The sequence below is a fragment of the Eimeria mitis genome, genomic scaffold (assembly GCF_000499745.2).
Source record: "Eimeria mitis Houghton genomic scaffold, Emh_scaff11149, whole genome shotgun sequence".
Taxonomy (NCBI): domain Eukaryota; phylum Apicomplexa; class Conoidasida; order Eucoccidiorida; family Eimeriidae; genus Eimeria; species Eimeria mitis.
Window position 1 is genome coordinate 1 of NW_024011945.1, and position 1,062 is coordinate 1,062.

The window sequence follows — 1,062 nt, forward strand, 5'->3', positions numbered from 1 at the left end:
AATAGCAGCAGGAACAGCAGCTGCAGCAGCGGAAGGTCAGAGGCATACAAAGACAGACAAAGAAAAAGAGGGACAAAGACAGAAAGAGACAAAGAGAGAAAAAAAGATAAAAAGACAAAGACAAAGACAAAGAAGAAATGAAAAAAAAACAAAGACAAAGACAAAGACAAAGAAAAAAAGATAAAAAGACAAAGACAAAGACAAATAAACAGAAAGACAAAAGACAAACACATAGCGGGCGGCACAGCATTTATGATGGGGGGAAGCAAACGAAGAAAGAAAAGTCTAAGAGATAGGAACGGCGAAGCTGCTGCTGTTTCTGCTGCTGCTACTGCTGCTGCTGCTGCTGCTGCTGCTGCAGCTGCTGTGTGTACCTGTTTGTGTCTTCCTTTTCCTCTCGCGAGGGGCTTTTACTGTCTCCGTGTTTGTTGTTTTTCTTGTTCTTATCATCACTATCTGCTGCTGCTGCTGCTGCTGCTGCTGCAGTGCCTCTGACTTGTCTCTCGTGCTGCAGCAGCGCCACCTCCGCCTTCAGCGCCTCTATGCGCTGCCAGTGGCGGCCCATAAGCTTTGCTGCTCTCCACACAAACAACCATAGAACGAGACAAAACAACTCGATCCATAGATTTCTTTCATGCCGCAGTTGATAGCTGCTGCTGCCTTTTAGGGGGAGTCCTGCTGCTGCTGCTGCAGCAGAAAGAGTATCTGGCTTCCCTGCTGCTGCTGCTGCTGCTGTTGCTGCATACACCTCACGCAGCTTCATAGACGTCAAACTCAATCGAATAAAAGAATATAAACAAATACATGCAGCTACACCTATCTGAAAAGGGCCCAGCTGTAGATGCAAGCAGCACAGCGACACACACGCGCGGTGTACGCGCGGCGTCGGCACGAATATAAGCAGGGCTGCTAGCAGCCCCCCAAAGGGGAGAAAAAAATAAGCAAAATCCTTCATCATAAATAAATTAATAATATTTTTGTTGTTGCTGCTGCTGCTGCTGCTCCTGCTGCTGCTGCTGCTGCTGTTGCTGCTGTTGCTGTTGCTGCTGCTGCGACCAGGAA

The 1,062-nt window shown here is 47.7% G+C and overlaps 1 protein-coding gene across 1 annotated transcript; it reads right to left on the reverse strand.

Annotated features, from left to right (window-relative positions):
* Positions 1-328: 328 nt before the first annotated feature.
* EMH_0100110 (uncharacterized protein) lies at positions 329-763 on the reverse strand (the record flags this gene model as incomplete). The annotated part of the gene is made up of 1 exon (XM_038022143.1): positions 329-763. The coding sequence occupies one exon, from the start codon at positions 761-763 to the stop codon at positions 329-331; it is 435 nt and encodes a 144-aa protein (XP_037877997.1).
* Positions 764-1,062: the final 299 nt, after the last annotated feature.